Genomic DNA, 18,098 nt, shown 5'->3' with positions numbered 1-18,098 from the left:
CTGATGGGTTAAATAATTACTTTAAAACTATTATCTCCATTTTGACGGGTTACCAAAGTATTAACCAGAGTCTTTGGGAAAATAAAGGAATAATCAATCACCAATTAACTGATCAGCATTACGCAGACCAGCTGGCAAGTGTCTTCACTGACATTTTCAATCTCTTCTTGTCCCAGTCTGTAATCCCAACATGTTTCAAGCTGACCGCCATTGTCCCTGTTCCAAAGAACTCCAAGGTAACCTGCCTAAAGGACTACCACCCTGTAGCACTCACATATGTAATTATGAAGTGCTTTAAAAGGCTAATCATGACACACATCAACACCATCATCCCAGACATCCTGGACCCACTCCAATTCATATACTGCGCCAACAGATCTACAGGAGACACAATCTCAGTTCCACTTCACACTGCCCTCTCCCACCTGGACAAAAGCGGAAATAACTATGTGAGAATGATGTGCATAGACTACAGCTCAGCGTTCAACATCATAGTCCCTTCCAAGATCATCCCCAAGCTCGGGAGCCTTGGACTGAACACCTCCCTCTGAATCCTGGACTTGCTGAGCGGCCGGCCTCTGGTGTTGAGGGGTTTAGTCCCTCGGGTGCATGCTTAGCCCCCATCTGTACTCCCTGATCAACCACAACTATTTGGCCACGCACGACTCCAACACCATCGTCAAGTTTGCTGATGACGGTGGTAGGCCTGATCACCGACGATGATGAGACCGCCTACACGGAGGAGATCAGAGACCTGGCAGTGTGGTGCCATGACAAAAACCTCTCCCTCAATGTCAGTAAGACAAAGAAGCTGATCGTGGACTACAGGAGAAAGAGAGCACAGCACGTCCCCATCCACATCGACAGGGCTGTAGACGAGTGAGTGATGGGTTTAAGTTCGTTACAAATTTAGTAATTTAGCAGACCCTCTTATCCAGAGCAACTTACAGTTTGTGCATTCATCTTTTGATGGCTAGGTGGGACAGTCACATTTCACAGGCACGGTAAGTACACTTCTCCTCAATAAAGTAGCTATCAGCAAAGTCAGAGCTAGAAGGGGGAGGGCAAGTGTTGGATCAGGATTTTATTTTTGTATTTTGTGTGAGGGGGATTATTTAAGACACTCTTTGAAGAGGTAGGGTTTCCTTGGCGTCCACATCACTAAGGACTTAGCAAGAAGATATGAAGAGGGAACGACAGCGCCTCTTCCCCCTCAAGAGGCTGAAAAGATTTGGCATGGGTAGGCCCTCGGATCCTCAAAGTTCTTCAGCTGCACCATTAAGAGCATCTTGACTAGCTGCATCATCGCTTGGTATGGCAAATGCACAGCCCTCAACCTCAAAGCGCTACAGAGGGTGGTGCGGACGACCCAGTACATCACTGGGGCTGAGCTCCCTGTCATCCAGGACCTCTATATCAGGCGGTTTCAGTGGAAGGTCTGGAAACATTACCAAAGACTTCAGTCACCCAAGCCATGGACTGATCATTCTGATACCATCCAGCAAATGGTACTGGAGATTTGGTTTTCGGACAGCTTCTACCTCCAAGCAACTAGCCTGCAAAGTAGCCATAAGACTACTAAATGGTCAATTAAATGGTTGCCTGGGCTATCTGCATTGACCTTATCTTGCACTAACTCTATGCAGTCACGAGACTATATATAAACACTGTATAGGCCTTCACACACACTACACTGACACACAAAATCCCACATAATCACACATTCATCATGGCTGCTGCTGCTACTCTGTTCTCTTACTCTTATTAGTATCTATCTGATGCCTTGACACTTCATCTACCTTAATTACCTCACGCCCCTGCAAATTGGTACTGGTACTCCCACTATGTAGATTAATTGTGTATATTATTCCTCTTTCTATTACTATTTTTGTTATCATTAATAGATTCTGCATTGTTGAGAGAGGATGTATAAGCAAGCATTTCATAGTAAAATTCGGCACTTGTTGTATTCTGCGCATGTGACAAATAAAACATTATTTTATTTGATTAGCATCTGGTTGGGGAGGGGGTGTGGAAGGGTTTTGTGGTATGGGGAGGGTTCGTTACAAGGTAGTAGTGCTCTTTAATTTATTTATTTTCGTGAAGAAGAAGATGATCACCTGGGATCAGCTCTCAATGTATGTCGCAACAGGAAGTTGTTGGCATTTGGATCAGACAACAACAATAACATTAGCAGAACAGCAGAGTTCTCAGTCGAAGTCCAACCCGACAAAGTAATAACGACTTTTAAATTAATATGATGTCAGTAATATGATCTTGCATATGAACCTCTCGGGTTTCTCTGGCTAATGTTAATCTTGCTTGCAAGTGTTATGTGAGTGTGGCTGCGCTTTGTGCTAACTTGTTAGTTAGCAAGTTAGCTAACGCGTTAGCTGCCTTGGTTGGAGACACTATTGTCGATGTCAGTCGGTAGCTAACGTTAGCTAACCACAAAAGCCAGTCGAATATGATAACACATTTTAAAACAAACAGAGCTAGCTAACTAGCCAATGTTAGTCCGATTTATTATCTAACTAACGTTAGCTCACATAGCTAGGGCCCCGATAATATTAGTGTAGCTATCCAGTTAACGTTAGGTGGATGATTCCTTTGCTTTGAACTCTTTGCTTTTGGACCATGACCTTATTCTGTGTGTGTGTGTGTGTGTGTTCCTTCAGTATTATCGATGGATAACACCGGATATTGCAACGATAGCTTCAATAGCATACGAAGTAGCACAAGTGACGAGGACATGGTGGAGATAGCAGGGTCGACATTAGACTTCTCTAACACGGAGGATGTACCACCCTTGGACCGAGACTATGGTTCTGGTAAGACCAAGGCCCATGTCTCTGTTGTAGTGTTTACGCGCGCACACACAAATCATGGATTTGTTTATGTGTGTCTTGTTTTGATAGGTGTGTTGTCTGCTCAAATGTCTATTAGTTATGAGTAAACGGTAACACATTAATCTAGGCCAGCCTACATTGCTGGGATTTAATATAAGTGAGAACAAAGTCCTCTTTGCATTTCTGCCTTTTGTTTTGATTTGGTTTCATTTGACACCAATTGCATTTGGAATATGCAGTTATTAGGCCTAAACTATTCTGATCACATCCCAAACCTCACACTCAGTGAGGTGCCATTGTTTTTCATCAATATTTTCCAGCAATTTTATCTGTAACACATTGTTCCCTTTAGGTATGTGTTATTGATATGCAAGTAAAACCTTTGTTATTAGATAAACACTAAGGGGTAGTTTCCCAGACACTGATTAAGCCTAGTCCTGGACCAATGGATATTCTCCATTAAAATATATATATATATTATTAGTCGAAGACTAGGTTTAGCCTAATCTGTGTCTGGGGAAACTGCCCTTCAAGCAATGCCAGCTCTAGAATGTGTTTTCCCTCGGTCCTTTGAATCTCTTCAATTCCTCACATCTCTTCTTCCTCCCTTCTCCTCCAGGGGATAACCCAGGTATGGAGGAGGTGAACGGGGTTCCTAAACTGATGGACCTGCTTGATGAGCCTGTGCCTGGGGTGGGCACCTATGAGGACTTTAACACCATAGACTGGGTGCGGGAGAAGTCCAAAGACCGTGACCGGCACAGAGAGGTGACCCACATCCTATTTATCTCCTTGTCCTTTTAATTCTTAGTCTTAACCCACTTCCCAACCCATAACAAAACGTGTGTCTCAAACAGGCTTCAGATCAGTATCCATGTATACTTGTCATCATTATTAGGTGTAGTAGCAACACCTGTATACGTTACATGGCATTACTGTCTGAATCAAAAGCATCATAGTATTATAACAATAACATTTATGTCACCTATCTGATGTGTAGATTACCAGTAAAAGCAAAGAGTCTACATGGGCACTGGTGAACAGTGTCTGTGATGCTTTCTCTGGATGGCTGCTCATGCTGCTGATTGGACTCATGTCAGGTCAGTCTAATTGTATACAGATTGATGATACATAAATGCTTTTTCATTTGATTCCCTCTACTAAGACCCACACAGCAATGCACCTGGGAGCCATTGGTAGTGTTAGTAATTTACCTTGTGTTCTATTCCAGGCGCGTTGGCAGGTGGGATTGACATATCAGCCCACTGGATGACCGACCTGAAGGAAGGGGTTTGTCTGAACGGGTTCTGGTTCAACCATGAACACTGCTGTTGGACCTCCAACGAGACCACCTTCCAAGAGAGGGACAAGTGTCCACAGTGGAAAAGCTGGGCTGAGCTCATTATCGGCACAACAGAGGTGTGCTAAAATATTACTACTTGACCCATTGTGTTTATTGTATGTGATTATTTTGGTCACAGTCTGATTGTGAAATGTCTGTCTGCAGGGTCCCTTTGCGTACATTATGAACTACCTAATGTACGTGTGCTGGGCTCTGCTATTCTCCTTCCTGGCCGTGACACTGGTCAGGGCCTTCGCCCCCTATGCCTGTGGTTCTGGAATCCCAGAGGTAAGATTACTTCATTTCTTTACCCTTATTTGATATGTCTTCTTTTGAATGAGGACAAAGGATGTGGTTTATTTTCCCATGCTATTTATTTTCTCTCCCAGATCAAAACCATATTGAGTGGTTTCATCATCCGAGGGTATCTGGGGAAGTGGACCCTGGTGATTAAGACCATCACCCTGGTCCTGGCTGTGTCGTCGGGGCTCAGCCTGGGGAAGGAGGGGCCCCTGGTCCACGTGGCCTGCTGCTGTGGCAACATCCTCTGCCACCTCTTCACCAAGTACCGCAAGAATGAGGCCAAGCGCAGAGAGGTGAGAAATGGGGCCTAAAATTAACTTTTTGGTCCACCAGCCACTGGCAGGTAGATGGAAAAATATACCAGCCACTCAGATTTTCTTTTACCAGCCAAAATATTTTTTGATTTTATTCCAGAATTACCTAAAAAAACAAGATGACCATGCTTACTGTTTCTAAAACAAGAAATGTATTAGTAAGAAGCATTGTGATATATATTGTGATCTATTGCTCAATTTCATTTCATTTTTTGTGACCTGAGTATTTTAACCAAAATATTAGATGAGACAAAATGTTAAGCTACCCTTTTAAGGGTGAGAGGTTACCGTGGTAATGGGGCCACTGAGTCGTGTGTCTGTGAGAGATTTGGGGATCTGACTTGTAGTAGACAGCATATCTTCGCTATCAGTTGAAGCAGCAGACTCTAACTATCATTGAAAAAAGACTGTCCTTGTGAAAAAAACAATGTAAATAGCCAAGAAACACGAGGACAAAGTCCCACTTTGTAGACTTTTGCGTACGTTAGACCGACTTTTATGCCTGTACACTTGGCATCCAAAAATTAATCTATCAGCACAATGCACAAAGCTCCCCAGACAGCAGGCAGCGTTCCTGTGCGAGGTGGGATAGAGATTGGTATTTATTTGTGCTATAAGCAGCTATAAAACAAAATAGAAGAAAACAGCTACTGCAGCATTTTTTCCTACTTGACTTTTCACTGTTTTATTTGCGAATGTAATGCTCGCATTGTAGAGCCTTGCAGATTGGCTACCCGCCAGCATGGCTGGGGAAATAAACAGTCTTACCCGCTAATACCTAAATCTACCTGCATTTGGCGGCTGTTCATTTTATGCTGCACTGGGCTATTCACAAACGTCTGAACCATTTTTTAAATGGATGGATGCAATACTGGTTAACCTTTTAACTCTTTTTTTAAGGAACTGGCACAAATTGCAAAAGCTAGGACCACTGATGTTGTTTTGACTCAAATCAAGCTGTATCAAGAGTGAGAGCCTCAAGTCAAATTCTGCAGGAAAACCCCATTCAACTATAAATAGCCTGTGGCTGGTTTCATGATTTCAACAAACACAGACCCCAAGGTGATGTTTTTGCTCCTCTGCTACAGTGAGATGGTATTAATGGAAGTACAAAGCCACAAACATGCGGTGACTCTGTCTCCCTTCTGTAAACATTGTGCCTGAGATTTATTTTCCAACACAGAGATATTTTGCATTGAGTCATCGTGTTATATTATTTGTTATTTAGCCGTGTTGCTGAGCTGTGTTGTAAAGCATTAATGTACGGACACATTGATTTTAGCTGTGTTGTAAAGCATTAATGTACGGACACATTGATTTTAGCTGTGTTGTAAAGCATTAATGTACTGACACATTGATTTTAGCTGTGTTGTAAATAGAGGTCGACCAATTATGATTTTTCGATACCGATACCGATTATTGGAGGACAAAAAAAGCCGATACCGATTAATCGGCCGATTTTATTTTATTTTTTTAAATATTTAAAAAAATATATATATATGTATATCATACACACACACACATTTTTGTAATAATGACAATTGCAACAATACTGAATGAACAATGAACACTTTTATTTTAACTTAATATAATACATAAATACACACACGCACACAGCTCTGAAGTGACAATGATACTGAAGAGTCTGCTTAGGAGACAAATACTCTCAACTGTTTGAATAAAAATAGAGTTTAAGTTACCTGTGATGAATGTTGAAAACAAAAACTTTACCTTCTATATGCAGGAAATCCTATTTTAATAATGGGCATGGTAAGAATTGACAACCAAAGTGCGAGTCATAATTCCCATGACACCTAGCAAAATCTGAAAAGCGGTTCCTTCATTTATTCCATAGGATATTTTTTAGATTCACTTAAAATAAGGTCTGTGTTTCGTGTAGGCTTACATCACCGTGCCAATTTTATAACTGTGTAGATATCCATAGGACAAGGTAACTCTGATCAATATTGGCTAAATATAAGCGAAGATAAAAACATTTGTAGAGTGGATTTATGAAAATATGTTGACAAACGTTACATTATCCTAGTGAGATTTACACGGGTATCAAAACGTCGAGGCGGTTTAAGCCTGCACGAAACACAGACCTTATTTGAAGTAGATCAAGACATTCTCTATGGAAGACATGAATGGTAAAATAACGAAGGAACCCCTTTCAAATTCAGCCGCAAGTTATTACAGGAATTATAACGCGTCGACTATTTCTCTCTAAACCATATACCTTTGACTAATCCGGAAACTATCACCTCGAAAACAAAACGTTTATTCCGTTCCGTATTTTATCTAACGGGTGGCATCCATGAGTCTAAATATTCCTGTTACATTGCACAACCTTCAATGTTGTCATAATTACGTAAAGTTCTGGCAAATTAGTTCGCAAAGAGCCAGGCGGCCCAAACTGTTGCATATACCCTGACTGCGTGCAATGAACGCAAGAGAAATGACACAATTTCACCTGGTTAATATTGCCTGCTAACCTGGATTTCTTTTAGCTAAATATGCAGGTTTAAAAATATATACTTGTGTATTGATTTTAAGAAAGGCATTGATGTTTATGGTTAAGTACACATTGGAGCAATGACAGTCATTGATTGATTGTTTTTTATAAGATAAGTTTAATGCTGGCTAGCAACTTACCTTAGCTTACTGCCTTCGCTAACAGGCAGTCTCCTCGTGGAGTGCAATGTAATCAAAGATTGGATTCCCCGAGCTGACAAGGTTAAAAATCTGTCGTTCTGCCTTTCCTAGGCCGTCATTGAAAATAAGAATGTGTTCTTAACTGACTTGCCTAGTTAAATAAAGATTAAATAAAGGTGTAAAAAAATAAATAAATCGGCGCCCAAAAATACCGATTTCTCGATTATTATGAAAACTTGAAATCGGCCCCGATTAATCGGCCATTCCGATTAATCAACCTCTAGTTGTAAAGCATTAATGTACTGACACATTGATTTTAGCTGTGTTGTAAAGCATTAATGTACGGACACATTGATTTTAGCTGTGTTGTAAAGCATTAATGTACGGACACATTGATTTTAGCTGTGTTGTAAAGCATTAATGTACGGACACATTGATTTTAGCTGTGTTGTAAAGCATTAATGTACGGACACATTGATTTTAGCTGTGTTGTAAAGCATTAATGTACGGACACATTGATTTTAGCTGTGTTGTAAAGCATTAATGTACTGACACCGATCACCTTCTTCCTTCCTTTGCTTGGTGGTTTGTGTGGCAGGTTCTGTCTGCCGCTGCAGCAGTTGGTGTGTCTGTGGCTTTTGGGGCCCCCATAGGAGGAGTGCTCTTCAGTCTGGAGGAGGTAACGTGCCTTAGCTTCCTCCTTGTGTAAATCTATGGGCTCTATGACTGTCAAGTTGAAACACTCTTAAAGGTAACTATTGAATGTAGTAAAGTTGACTGATCACTGTGTAACTGTCCGTCTCCTCATGGCCCTGTCAGGTGAGCTACTACTTCCCTCTGAAGACCCTGTGGCGGTCATTCTTCGCAGCCCTGGTGGCAGCCTTCACCCTGCGCTCCATCAACCCGTTTGGCAACAGCCGCCTGGTGCTGTTCTACGTGGAGTTCCACACCCCCTGGCACCTCCTGGAGCTTGTACCCTTCATCCTCCTGGGCATCTTCGGGGGCATCTGGGGCGCCTTCTTCATCCGCGCCAACATTGCGTGGTGCCGGAGGCGTAAGACCACGTGGCTGGGCCACTACCCGGTCCTGGAGGTGCTGGTTGTCACTGCGGTGACGGCGGTGGTGGCTTTCCCTAACAGCTACACCCGCACTAGCACCAGTGAGCTCATCTCTGAGCTCTTCAACGACTGTGGCCTGCTGGACTCCTCCAAGCTATGTAACTATGACAATGCCAACGTCACCAAGAGCAGCAACGAGCTGCCGGACCGCCCGGCTGGAAATGATGTTTACACGGCCATGTGGCAGCTGTCCCTGGCCCTGGTCTTTAAGATGCTCATCACCGTGGTTACCTTCGGCATGAAGGTACTGGAGAACCTCCGTCACATCTGTATGGCACATCTGTGATTTGAGCGTTAATATAAGGATGTCGTTCCTCCAGGTTCCCTCTGGTCTGTTCATACCCAGCATGGCGGTAGGGGCGATCGCAGGCAGGCTGCTGGGAATAGGCATGGAGCAGCTGGCCTACTACCACCATGACTGGGCGATCTTCAGGGGTTGGTGTTCTCCTGGTGCTGACTGCATCACCCCAGGCCTCTACGCCATGGTGGGGGCTGCTGCCTGCTTAGGTAAGGCCTGCGTGGCTACTGTATGTTGGCACCTTGCATGTTTAACAGCTTTTCCTTCACTTGTTTTGTCTGTATTCTAGGCTTCTTTTTCCTGGTTAAATGTTGTCTTGTGGTTAGAGGTCGACCGATTATGATTTTTCAACGCCGATACCGATTTATTGGAGGACCAAAAAAGCTAATACCGATTAATAGGCCCTTTTTATTTTTTAATAGGTTTTTATATATATATATATATATATTTGTAATAATGACAATTACAACAATACTGAATGAACAATGTACACTTTTATTTTAACTAATATAATACATAAAGAAAATCTATTTAGTCTCCAAAAAATTATGAAACATGCTCAGTTTAGTTTAAATAATGCAAAAACACAGTGTTGGAGAAGAAAGTAAAAGTGCAATATGTGCCATGTAAAAAAGCAAATGTTTAAGTACCTTGCTCAGAACATATGAAACCTGGTGGTTCAATATTCCCAGTTCTTCAATATTCCCAGTTAAGAAGTTTTAGGTTGTAGTTATTATAGGAATTATGACGCGTCGACTATTTCTCTCTATACCATTTGTATTTCATATACCTTTGACTATTGGATGTTCTCATAGGCACTTTAGTATTGCCAGCCTAATCTCGGGAGTTGATAGGCTTGAAGTCATAAGAGCTAAGAGCCAGCTAAGAGCTGCTGGCAAACACAGTAAAGTTTGAATGAGTGCTTACGAGCATGCTGCTGCCTACCACCGCTCAGTCAGACTGCTCTATCAAATCATAGACTTAACTATAATAAACACAGAAACACAAGCCTTTGGTCATTAATATGGTCAAATCCGGAAACTATCATTTCGAAAACAAAACGTTTATTATTTCAGTGAAATACAGAACAGTTCCGTATTTTTTAGAACGGGCGGCAACCCTAAGTCTAAATATTGCTGTTACATTTCACAACCTTTAATGTTATGTCATAATTATGTAAAATTCTGGCAAATTAGTTCGTAACGAGCCAGGCGGCCCAAACTGTTGCATATACCCTGACTCTGCGTGCAATGAACGCAAGAGAAGTGACACAATTTACCTAATTAATATTGCCTGCTAACATGAATTTTTTAACTAAATATGCAGGTTTAAAAAAATATACTTCTGTGTATTGATTTTAAGAAAGGCATTGATGTTTATGGTTAGGTACATTCGTGCAACGATTGTGCTTTTTTCACAAATGCTCTTTTGTTAAATCATCACCCGTTTGGCGAAGTAGGCTGTGATTCGATGATAAATTAACAGGCACCGCATTGATTATTTGCAACGCAGGACACGCTAGTTAACCTAGTAATATCATCAATCATGTGTAGTTAACTAGTGATTATGTTAAGATAAGTTTAATGCTAGCTAGCAACTTACCTTGGCTCCTTGCTGCACTCGCGTAACAGGTGGTCAGCCTGCCACACAGTTTCCTCGTGGAATGCAATGTAATCGGCGTCCAAAAATGCCGATTACCGATTTGTTATGAAAACTTGAAATCGGCCCTAATTAATCGGCCATGACGATTAATCGGTCGACCTCTACTTGTGGGTATGCCTAATGTTTTCTGCCTCCACCCCTCTCTCTGTGCCACCCACTCCCTCCCCACTGGCTTTGTGCCCACAGGTGGGGTGACCCGTATGACCGTGTCCCTGGTGGTCATCATGTTCGAGCTGACCGGAGGGCTGGAGTACATCGTGCCCCTGATGGCTGCGGCCATGACCAGTAAGTGGGTGGCGGACGCCATCGGGCGCGAGGGGATCTACGAGGCTCACATCCGCCTCAACGGTTACCCCTTCCTGGAGGCCAAGGAGGAGTTCAGTCATAAGACCCTGGCCATGGACGTGATGCGGCCGCGTCGCAGTGACCCGCCGCTCTCCGTACTGACCCAGGATGGCATGACGGTAGAGGACGTGGAGACCATGATCACTGACACCACCTACAGCGGCTTCCCCGTGGTGGTCTCCCATGAGTCCCAACGCCTAGTGGGATTCGTGCTGCGAAGGGACCTCACCATCTCCATAGGTAGGGATGACAGATTATCATCATGCTGAGGTGCTGGCTTTTGACCCACATGCTCTGTCACCTTTGTCAAAACAATGTCATGTATTCTTAATAATAATACATTATATTTATATAGCGCTTTTCAAGGACCCAAAGTTGCTTCTTATTTGGTCTTATCCCACTGCCAGCCCTCAGTAACCCCCCCCTCTCCTCTCAGATAATGCCAGACAGCGTCAGGATGGGATAGTGAGCACATCGAGGGTCTTCTTTACAGAGTACACGCCCCCTCAGCCCCCCAACAGCCCCCCTCCTCTGAAGCTCAGAGGCATCATGGACCTTAGTCCCTTCACCGTCACAGACCACACCGCCATGGACATTGTGGTGGACATCTTCAGGAAGCTGGGCCTGCGCCAGTGCCTCATCACACACAATGGGTAACACACCTGCTACTGAGAACTAGCTACAGTGGGGCAAAAAAGTATTTAGTCAGCCACCAATTGTGCAAGTTCTCCCACTTAAAAAGATGAGAGAGGCCTGTAATTTTCATCATAGGTACACTTCAACTATGACAGACAAAATGAGAAAAACAAATCCAGAAAATCACATTGTAGGATTTTTAATGAATTTATTTGCAAATTATGGTGGAAAATAAGTATTTGGTCACCTACAAACAAGAAAGATTTCTGGCTCTCACAGACCTGTAACTTCTTCTTTAAGAGGCTCCTCTGTCCTCCACTCGTTACCTGTATTAATGGCACCTGTTTGAACTTGTTATCAGTATAAAAGACACCTGTCCACAACCTCAAACAGTCACACTCCAAACTCCACTATGGCCAAGACCAAAGAGCTGTCAAAGGACACCAGAAACAAAATTGTAGAACTGCACCAGGTTGGGAAGACTGAATCTGCAATAGGTAAGCAGCTTGGTTTGAAGAAATCATCTGTGGGAGCAATTATTAGGAAATGGAAGACATCAAGACCACTGATAATCTCCCTCGATCTGGGGCTCCACGCAAGATATCACCCCGTGGGGTCAAAATGATCACAAGAACGGTGAGCAAAAATCCCAGAACCACACGGACCTAGTGAATGACCTGCAGAGAGCTGGGACCAAAGTAACAAAGCCTACCATCAGTAACACACTACGCCGCCAGGGACTCAAATCCTGTAGTGCCAGACGTGTCCCCCTGCTTAAGCCAGTACATGTCCAGGCCCGTCTGAAGTTTGCTAGAGAGCATTTGGATGATCCAGAAGAAGATTGGGAGAATGTCATATGGTCAGATGAAACCAAAATAGAACTTTTTGGTAAAAACTCAACTCGTTGTGTTTGGAGGACAAAGAATGCTGAGTTGCATCCAAAGAACACCATACCTACTGTGAAGCATGGTGGTGGAAACATCATGCTTTGGGGCTGTTTTTCTGCAAAGGGACCAGGACGACTGATCCGTGTAAAGGAAAGAATGAATGGGGCCATGTATCGTGAGATTGAGGGAAAACCTCCTTCCATCAGCAAGGGCATTGAAGATGAAACGTGGCTGGGTCTTTCAGCATGACAATGATCCCAAACACACCGCCCGGGCAACGAAGGAGTGGCTTCGTAAGAAGCATTTCAAGGTCCTGGAGTGGCCTAGCCAGTCTCCAGATCTCAACCCCATAGAAAATCTTTGGAGGGAGTTGAAAGTCCGTGTTGCCCAGCAATAGCCCCAAAACATCACTGCTCTAGAGGAGATCTGCATGGAGGAATGGGCCAAAATACCAGCAACAGTGTGTGAAAACCTTGTGAAGACTTACAGAAAACGTTTGACCTCTGTCATTGCCAACAAAGGGTATATAACAAAGTATTGAGATAAACTTTTGTTATTGACCAAATACTTATTTTCCACCATAATTTGCAAATAAATTCATTAAAAATCCTACAATGTGATTTTCTGGATTTGTTTTTCTCATTTTGTCTGTCATAGTTGAAGTGTACCTATGATGAAAATTACAGACCTCTCTCATCTTTTTAAGTGGGAGAACTTGCACAATTGGTGGCTGACTAAATACTTTTTTGCCCCACTGTATGTAATTAGGGACCTGTACTTACATCTATAGTGGACTGATTTCATAAGTAGAATAGAGCAGCCCCCCCCCCCCCCCCCCAAGACGGACACAAAAAATGACTTGAAATTGATAACATGTTTTATTAAAAAATGTCACTGAATTGGCTTATACATTTTTCTTTTTTTTATCCTTCCTAAAGTTTTGTTGTATTATGGTAAGAAGTCCAGACCTCTTTGACATTTTGTCCCTCTTTTTTATAGCCGCTTGCTGGGTATTATCACAAAGAAGGACATTCTGAAGCACGTGGCTCAGATAGCCAACCGGGACCCAGACTCGATCCTCTTCAACTGATGGTATAGTACCAGCTGCAGCACCGTGGGCCAGACATCACTGTGGAACCACTGCTTTCGCCCAGGCCTCTCTACACTGCACTATGTTCATGTCTAGTGGACTCCTCCCTGCTGTGACAACTGGCCATTCCATTAGAACTCTAGTGGATTCCTCCCTGCTGTGACAACTGGCCATTCCATTAGAACTCTAGTGGATTCCTCCCTGCTGTGACAACTGGCCATTCCATTACAACTGGAAAGGTAGAGGATTCGTTGTTCTTCAACAGCAAGCTGGCTTTCCAGGATTGGCCCAAAATATGAGTTGGATTTAGAAAAGATGTATGACTTCTTAAATGAGCGTCAGTAACTGGGAGAATATTTTTTCTTGGCTCTGTTGGCAGGAGTGGTCTTCCTTTTCAGTTGACAGATGAGAGCAGGCATGCTGGGTAGAGCATGTGTCTCTGGAGAGACCAAGGATTGTAAATGAGCGGAGACCAAGTCTGGAGTCTGAGATATAAACCACACCACTGCCAAGACATACTCTACCCTCCCTCCTCCACATAGACATCTTAACCCATACAACCACTAAGCTAGGAGTGAAAATTATCAGCTTCTACCTATCAAAGTATCATGAAGAAATGCACCGTTTAAATTGTGATGTCTGCCTGAAATATTTGTCATGAATGAGCACTTGCATATGGCTGTCAAGACTAAATGTATTTTCTCTGGTGTTTCTTTCCTTGGAAATGTCATATTCCTCATAGTTTTTTTCATGTAATTGGTTGTGGTTTAACACAGACCTGGAGATGATGTCCTCTTCGTACAGGGACACTGTAAGGCAGCATGGTTTTCTTATTCACCAGGATAAAATAAGCTCCGTAAATAACCCTCCTCTGAAACCTGCATGCTCTGGTTCTCTTTCACCACATGGAGGTGCTACTGTGCACCACCCAGCTGTGGATACAGTCACATTACTATACTTTATTACCAGGTCATCAGTAACAAACACTCAAAGGATGAATTGTATTACTCATTTAGAATATGCATCTCTATATATTTCTGGTTTGTATGACCTTTTCTGTGAATATTATGTATTGTATAAGTTTATGGATCACTTTATCCAGCACACTCTAGAATCCTCAGTGATGAACAGCCTAACAGACTGCCTGCCTGAGTACAAGGTCAAAGAGAAGAGTAGTGTTGGATGAGGTGATGGGATGATTAAGGGAGAGGACTCCAGTGTGTCACATCTCTTTTCATTTCCAGCTATTACCTCTCCTCTCGCAATGTCTATGGATCTGCATGGCCTTACCTGCTGGCCAGGGCAGGGGATCTAGAGACAGGACTGGCCTGTCAACAGTCTAGTAAAGAACTCTGGATCTCTTCTCCCTTTTACCTCATGCTCTTGCTGTCTCACGAGACCCTCATGCTCTTACCCTCCCTACAACAAAGTCTACACTAAGAATGAGCAATTGAAATGTAGCATATAATGTCTCTTATACATGAACAAAGCCAAGGAACCTCAAATCTCACTTTTATCTAGAGCAGATACCCTTGGAGGTTGAAGGTGGACATTCTTAAACTAGATTCATGTATTCCTGTCAATCATGTCTTATCCTTTAAGGACAAGTGTGACTTCAACCAAGTTCTAACCATTTTTTTTGTGTTGTATACAGTAGTTCATTACATCAGTAAAAGGTTTGACTTTGGGGTCTCAAAGGTAAACACATTATCACTTAAAAAGCACTCCATTTCAAAATAACATGCTTATCGGTTGTTTTTGGAGATGTAGCTACAGTTAAGATCAACAAACCATGTCTATTTGGATTTCTGCTAACTGCAATGGGTTTGTATCACTACCGTCTTATGTTAACATGCAACTGAGATTCAAAAACATTGAAATATCAATTTATTCCCCGTCATTTCATATTTGCCTTGAATTAAAACAACGTTGACTTTCACATGAGTAAATTTGTGCTCATTGTGTCCAGTTACTCACCAATAAGTATTATACATACACGTTTGGAGTCATTCTCACTCCAACATCATGAACCCATTGAATCCCTCCCTGAGGATCTAACCATTATGACTCACTGCTGTGGGCTGAGGGCTGTGTGTGGGTGGCCCTGTCATGCCTTTCATGAGAAAGTGACAGGAAGATGTCTAGACAGTAAATGTTTATAGTTTCAAACAATAGTCAAATACACAGTCAGAGTCACTCTTTTTAGACATTGCAAACAGTTTTACATCAAACCCAAACAAACCAATAATACATTGTCCATTAGGATGTGGCCCTGAACAGTGCTTAACAGGAAGTTCAAAATTGGCTCTGACAATACTTAATATCCTTTGCATTTTTTTCCCACAGGTATGTTGCCTGTAAAATTAAAACGGGCAAAATGTTTTTTAAAACCCAATTCATACAATCTCAGTTTTACCACATTCTTGCCGAGATAGGCCTTTTTTTTAAATAAATCGCCTGTGCACATGCCGGCAAGTTCAGGAGTGGGAGTAGATGTGGGTGGGCATCTACAGTATTTTAATAAATCCATTGAATATAGACTACACCGTCACAAAGAAATCCATTATTAATTAGTTTTTAGGCAAATCCTAAAAAACATAAGACTAATAAAATGTCTTTTCAAAAGAATAGAATGGCATATATTGGGTTTAATTATGTGACTGGTCTGTGCAGTCTATGGGCTACATCATGCACATGAAATCCATAGTTATTTTGTTCGTTAAACAGACCAGACACATGTAGGCTACCCTGATCACAATCAACATACATATTTTATAGTAGGCTAAGAATATAATGAAATACAACAGAATAAAATACAAATAATATTTTTGCCACACAACATGTGGAACCGCTGTCATGAAACAAGTGATGTTTTGAAAACAGCCCAAGGCAAGATCATGCTTTTTACATTTTTTATCCATGTTTCAGCTCTTACCATCACTCCACTTTGTTAGGGAGCAGACTTAGGGTCTTACATGGAGTATCTTGGCTAACATTACGACAGTTTAATTGTAGAGGCTTTGTCGCATACATGGTCTCAGAGCAATTTGTATTATTCTGTATTTAGTATGATATGTTATGTTTCGTATGGTGTGTTAATTAGTGGGATGTCCATCATCCATTTCGTATGACATGTTAGGAATTGCAATTTTTTGTTGCGGCTAACGTTAGCGAGGTGGCTAGTTGGCTTCCGCTAATGTTAGCTAGTTGGCTAACATTAGCTCTAGGGATTATTGGGTTAAGGGTAGGGGAAAGGTTAGCTAAACGGGTTAGGGTTAGAGTTAGCCAACATGCTAAGTAGTTGCAAAGTTGCAAAAAAAAAGTAAGTAGTTGCAAAGTTGCTAATTAGCTAAAATGCTAAAGTTGTCAGAGATGAGATTCAAACAAGCAACCTTTGGGTTGCTAGATGTTTGCGTTATACTTATTATTATAGTATTATTAGCTAGTCGTCTACAGTAGTACTAAGTTACTGTCCAGTGCTGAACCTCTGTTCCACTGGGCACACACTGTTTGAATCAAACAGACGTTAAATTGATGCATATGTCCAGTGGAGTATGACTGAAGACTAGTACTGGTATCTGGTTAACTGCAGTCATCAGTAATACCTCCACCCACAGCAAACAATCAAAAGTTGTTGCTGAAAAAAGCAGTTCATTGCTATTTTATTTATTTTATTTAACTAGGCACGTCAGTTAAGAACAAATTCTTATTTACAATGATGAACTACTTGTAAAGCCCCCCCAGCCAAACCCTCCCCTATCTCGGGCGACGCTGGGCCAATTGTGCGCGGCTCTATGCTAAACGGAATAAATAGCAGAATTATCAGTATGATGAAGGAATTCTAAGAGGGCCATTACCAAAATCCCTTCGAGCCTTACCGACGCCCATTAAATAAGGTTTTGTACAAATTAGAAGATTATGCCAGGATCAAGAAGAACTTTCACCATTCCTTGTTTTTAGCCCTCGAGCCCATTGTTTGTTAATCATCAATAATTAACTATATTTATGAAACCACAGCCCCTCAAGGCTTGTAATGATATTCTCAATAGGTACATTCAACACTAAAATAACGCCCTGATGCAAGAGTGCTTGTTTAAATCAAAAACAAATGTTAAAATTTAAATCAAATTTAGTGCAAGTTTCAGGTCACATCAGAGCTAGTCTTGGAAATCCCAGACCTAGGGCAACAAGTACATTGTGGGAAGCAACCGGTATGTCTAGAGAGATCAGGGCTGAAGAGTGGTTCCATATGGACACCAGAGCTATAGTTATCGTTGGTAGTTGGTAGTGCTGCATGCCATACTGTATATCGAAGAATTCACACATTACTTAGTCTTATGCATTTCCACTATCCCTCTCAGTGCTGAAGATTCTTATTTGTGATTGTGCTACAGTACCAAAGCGGGATGCCAATTAGTCCGCACCACTCTATTCAAATATATAGTTCTAATGTAGCCATCTGTGAGCCAGTTTTATTAATGGCCTGTGCACCAGTCTGTGGCTGGCTATGTCAGAACCATGGTGATTTGTAGTCTATGTACAGTACATGTTTAGTATTCTCTTGTGTGAGAGAGCTTTTTCCCTCCTTAACCTCCATGC

General features: G+C 42.1%; 1 protein-coding gene across 2 annotated transcripts; it reads left to right on the top strand.

The window, feature by feature from the left end:
- Positions 1 to 2,122: 2,122 nt before the first annotated feature.
- Positions 2,123 to 15,443, top strand: LOC120021408 (H(+)/Cl(-) exchange transporter 5-like). 2 transcript variants are annotated; one of them, XR_005472506.1, is made up of 14 exons: positions 2,123 to 2,234; positions 2,679 to 2,831; positions 3,469 to 3,617; positions 3,850 to 3,949; positions 4,081 to 4,268; positions 4,357 to 4,479; positions 4,581 to 4,787; positions 8,062 to 8,142; positions 8,283 to 8,825; positions 8,902 to 9,088; positions 10,728 to 11,126; positions 11,323 to 11,539; positions 13,409 to 13,738; positions 13,879 to 15,443. XR_005472506.1 is itself a non-coding variant. In XM_038965165.1 (13 exons), the coding sequence occupies exons 2-13, from the start codon at positions 2,687 to 2,689 to the stop codon at positions 13,497 to 13,499; spliced, it is 2,430 nt and encodes an 809-aa protein (XP_038821093.1). In that variant the 5' UTR covers positions 2,123 to 2,234; positions 2,679 to 2,686; the 3' UTR covers positions 13,500 to 15,443. The 2 variants fall into 2 exon arrangements, 1 of the variants encoding a protein (XP_038821093.1); XM_038965165.1 differs by having other exon boundaries at positions 13,409 to 15,443.
- The last annotated feature ends 2,655 nt before the right edge of the window (positions 15,444 to 18,098 follow it).

The sequence above is a fragment of the Salvelinus namaycush genome, chromosome 26 (genome assembly GCF_016432855.1).
Source record: "Salvelinus namaycush isolate Seneca chromosome 26, SaNama_1.0, whole genome shotgun sequence".
In the NCBI taxonomy this organism is placed as follows: domain Eukaryota; kingdom Metazoa; phylum Chordata; class Actinopteri; order Salmoniformes; family Salmonidae; genus Salvelinus; species Salvelinus namaycush.
Note: the sequence above shows the minus strand (reverse complement) of the source record. Positions and strands in the feature narration are given on the sequence as shown.